This window comes from Pteropus alecto, unplaced genomic scaffold (genome assembly GCF_000325575.1).
Source record: "Pteropus alecto unplaced genomic scaffold, ASM32557v1 scaffold74, whole genome shotgun sequence".
NCBI classification, from domain to species: domain Eukaryota; kingdom Metazoa; phylum Chordata; class Mammalia; order Chiroptera; family Pteropodidae; genus Pteropus; species Pteropus alecto.
Genome location: NW_006436291.1, coordinates 239,042 through 243,378, shown reverse-complemented (window position 1 = coordinate 243,378; position 4,337 = coordinate 239,042). Strand labels below are relative to the sequence as shown.

At 66.6% G+C, this 4,337-nt stretch overlaps 1 protein-coding gene across 1 annotated transcript in view; it reads left to right on the top strand.

Moving 5' to 3' along the window:
- Positions 1-4,337, top strand: part of KNDC1 (kinase non-catalytic C-lobe domain containing 1) — a 37,566-nt gene that overhangs the window by 25,067 nt on the left and 8,162 nt on the right. Inside the window, 4 exon segments of the mRNA XM_025047543.1 lie at positions 1,925-2,018; positions 2,087-2,184; positions 2,329-2,549; positions 4,150-4,266. Coding sequence (XP_024903311.1) covers positions 1,925-2,018; positions 2,087-2,184; positions 2,329-2,549; positions 4,150-4,266 — 530 coding nt within the window.

The window sequence follows — 4,337 nt, the reverse complement described above, 5'->3', positions numbered from 1 at the left end:
ATCTCCCACGCACTCGGCACGAGACACGCACGCGGCCAGCAGCCTCGCGTCGGACAGCAGGTCCCACACGCGCCGTGCCCCTCGCCCCTGGTGGCCGGTGCCCAGGCCGCCAGCCATCAAGTGGGGAGCCGGACTGGGCACAGGTGGGGACGTCGGAGCCAGGCTCCTCCTCCAAACCACCGACCAGGAGAACAAAGTGTCTGCAGCTCGGAGCATCTCACAGGCTCAGCAGCCTCCCTGACTGCCCACCCGACACGGACGTCGTGTGACCTGAGCCCACACCACACGCGTGTGGTGGAGACAGCCTCCCCTGCAGCATGCACGGGGCCGAGTAGGAGGAGGGCCCAGGGGCTCGGGGCCTCGTGGAATGGCCGAGACTGGGCAGAGGGGTGCGCTGTGTCTGTCTGCACCCCCTCGCGAGTGCCAGCCATGAGGCGGGCCGTCCGAGTACCAGCACCAGGAAGGACACAGCGCGGGCCCCACGTTCTCAGCCGCAGCACCAGAGACAGGGCACGCAGACGTCCGAGTCGGTCAGCGACAGCCGCCACTGACAGCACAGTCGTAGGACGATGAGTCAGGGGAGCTCGCCTGCATGTGGGCCAAGTCGATTTCCCAGGATGGACACCTGGCCCCTGGCCCCTGGCCGACAGGAGGCAGCCTCCCCCGGAGTCTGAGGGTCCCTGGGCCTCTGCCCTCGGCCCCCACCTGTCCTCCAGCAGGAGAAGCCGGGCCCACGTCCCAGCCGACAACCCCCGGGACTCAAGGCCCTGTTCACGGGACCGCAGCACCTCCGCCCTCCGCCTGGGCTGGAGTCTGAGGCAGGCGGGCGGCAGGCTGCACCCTGTGGTTCTGATGTTCGCTGCCCTGAGCCGGCCCTGTCCTTGGGCTGACCTGCTCTCTGCCGTGTGACGACCCAGCTGTGGGGGCGGCGTGGACCCTCTCCCCAAACACCATTCCCCAGGAAGGAGCTGGCCAGCCCAGTGCCATGGGGATGAGGCAGAGCCGGGGGCCACTCCCCTGCAGCCCGCGTCTTGGGGCCGTTTCCTCGTGGAGACGCAACGAGCTGAAGGCCCTGCTCTACCCTCGGCTCTGGACAGAAGCCCCACGAGGGCAGCAGGACTCGGCCGTTCCACGTCACTGTCGAGCGTGTCCAGTCTTCATGTTAAAGCCAAGGCCACCAGAGGTGCACAGGACGTGGTCCGGAGCTGATCAGGCCTCTGGCGGCTGCAGCACCCGGCGGTCTTAGGGGAGGCGGCCGGGCTGGGTGGGGGTCTCACTCCACAAGGGCAGATTTGCCGGGATTCGGGGGCCCGAGCGTGGGCCCAGTGGGCGCACCTGTGGCTGAGGGGCTGCTGGGTGAGGCTGGGGGTCGTGGAGGGCCTCGCAGGCCGCACAGGCTCAGGTGGGGAGAGCTGCCACCCGTGGCTGATCCCCGGGACTCAGGAGGTCCCAGGGTGCAGTCTAAGACACGACATCTGGAGAACTCCCCGGGGGCAGGTCTGGGTCCCGGCCCTGGACGATGACCCCACACCTCTCTGCTCCCCGTTCTGTCCGGGGGGACTGCTAAAGGGCCATAGTCCGCCAGCCTCCTCACTTTTTGGGAGCCTCATTTTTGTAAGCGGGTCCATTGAATCCGCTTCTTTGGGAAAGCCCATTTCCCGAGATGTTCACGCCCCGCCTGCACCGCCCGCCCCCGGCCACCCACGGCGGGCTCCGAGCCCTCGTGAGCACAGCACCTTCTCTCGCCGCACGCCAGCTCCCCTCTGAAGATGTCACCGTGAGCACCGTGTGTCCCCGAGTCCTGTGTCCCGCGCTCCCCCACGTGCTGACGTGGCTTCAGTGGCTACCAGCGAGAAGCCAGGGAGCGGGCAGCGGGGCGGGTGCTGCGGGAGGGGGGCCGCCCTGGCTGACCGCTCGCCCCCAGGAGCTGGAGCAGCAGCTCATGATGGAGAAGCGGCACTACGGGAAGACCCTCGACTTCTACCGGAAGCTCGTGCAGAAGGAGAAGCGTGCCAGAGGTAGCGCCCGCCCGCCCGCCCGGCCGCCCGGCCGCCCCGGCCCGGCCGCTGACCCCACCCTCCCCCAGGCTCCGAGGTGAAGACCATGCTGTCCAGACTGAGGGGGCAGCTGGAGGAGATGCAGTCCCGGGCACAGTTCCTCGGGCTGGCCAAGAGGTACCTGCAGGTGAGTCCCGCCCTTCCGCCCCCCCTGGTTTGGGGCCCCTCAAGCCGTACCAGCCCCTGGGGTCAGTGGCAGGGTGACCAGGCACGTGTGAGCTGCACACACCTGGCGGCAGCAGGTCAGCTGGACGGCGGCGCCTACCCCCAGGTCCTGCACGCGGAGCAGTGGGGCCTGGAGCCCTGCGCCCTGCCCATGGTGGTAAGCGTGGCAGCGGCCCACTGCGGCACGCCGGACTTCAGCCCCCTGGACGAGTCCTCATCCCTCATCTTCTACGACGTCAGCAAGCAGCCGCGCGCCGGCAGGCACAAGGAGGCCCGCGTCCTGCAGGCCGGCACGCCGCTGGGGCTCATGGCCTTCCTCTACTCCAGGTGCGGCTGGGCGCCCGGGGGTGGGCCAGGGTCCCGGTCACCACCAGCCTCAGAGCCTGGGGGCCCGGGAACAAAGATGCCTGCAGAGGGGGCAGCAGGAGAAGCTGCCGCCCACCCCCGACCCTGGCGGCCTGCGCCTTCTCTCATTCAGTAAGAAAAGCTTCCCACCCGAGCTCTGGGGCCACCTGTTAGCTGCCACGTGCATCCCTGGGCGGGCTCCTGGCCCGAGCAGCCTCAGAGCCGCCGGACACACATCCGTGGGTTGCAGGGGTGCCCTGGCGGGCGCTCTGGGGAAAGGGCACAATTAACTGCCCGGCAGCCTTCCCCAACTAAATGCCCCCGGGAGCCACGGAGACACGCCTGGACCCCGTCCACTTGACTGAGTCTGGCTCCCGGGGACTGCGGGATTTCTGCGGCCACCAGCTCTGGGCGTGAGCACCACCTGGGTTCGTCAGACCCTGACTGATGAGCGTGGGTGCGTGTGCTCACCCTGCAGCACGACCACCGTCCTGTCACATGGGCATCACGGACCCGGGGCCACCCCTAGCACTCCACCCCATGTCCACAGACACAGCTCTGTGTCCCCTGCCCAGTTCCCGGGTGCAGGGCCTCCAGCAAGCTCCATAACACACTTCGGAGCCCCTGGGGTCTTCTTGAGCTGGAGGCTGTGGTCACCCCAAAACTGACGGCCAAGTATCAGCAGGGAACACCGAGGGAAGCTCTCAGGCGGTGACCCCCTTCTCCGAGGTGGGCTGCACCTGGTTTTCCCGGGCCTCCAGGCCAACCGAGACTCAGGCCTCAGCCTCCACCTCGGCACAGCAGGTGCCGCCCCGGCCCGGCCGGTGTGCGTGTGTGCACGTGTGTGTGTGCATGTGTGCATCTTCACGTGTGCGTGTGTGCATCTTCACATGTGTGTGCATGCGTGTGCATCTTCACGTGTGTGTGCGTGCATGTATGCATCTTCACATGTGTGTGCGTGTGCATCTTCACGTGTGTGCGTGTGCATGCGTGTGCATCTTCACGTGTGTGTGCGTGTGCATCTTCACGTGTGTGCATGCGTGTGCATCTTCACGTGTGCGTGTGCATCTTCACGTGTGTGCGTGTGCATGCGTGTGCATCTTCACGTGCGTGTGCGTGTGTGTGCACATGCACAGCATTTCACTCGACTGAGCACTCAGAAGGCAGAATGCCCTGTGGGGCGCCTTTGCAGGGCAGCCTGGGCTGCTGGCTGCCTGGTCTCTGGCCAAGTGTGGCCACAGCGTCCTCAGCCCACAGAGGCCCTGGGGTGACCAGGTGACCGGTCACCGACAGCTCCTCCAGCAGCCGAGGGGCTGTCTTGTCAGGCCCCCCCCTTTTCTCACTCCCCAGACTCACAGTTGCTCACACCTCACCCTCGGAGTTCGCACACACGGTCACACTCACACACACGCTCCCGTGCATCTACCCCAGCGCCGCTAGCGAAGGTGGGGAGCCGGCCGCCTGCAGCGCGGGCGCGGGGCGGTCTTTTGATTTCTCGCCCCCACACAACAGCCCACTGTCATTTTCAATTGATTTAACTATGTCAGTCTTTGACTTCAAATAATCAGAAGTCCTCTTTCAGTGCCACTTATAATTCTTAGGGCTACGTGCAGCAGTTCCTGTACACCTTCCGCTACTTCTGCACGCCCCAGGACTTCCTGCTCTTCCTCCTCGACCGCATGGACAGCACGCTGGCCAGGTACGCGCGGCCAGCGCGGCTAGGGGCTCGCTGCCGCAGAGAGGGGCCAGCAGCAGCGGGAGCGGACGGCG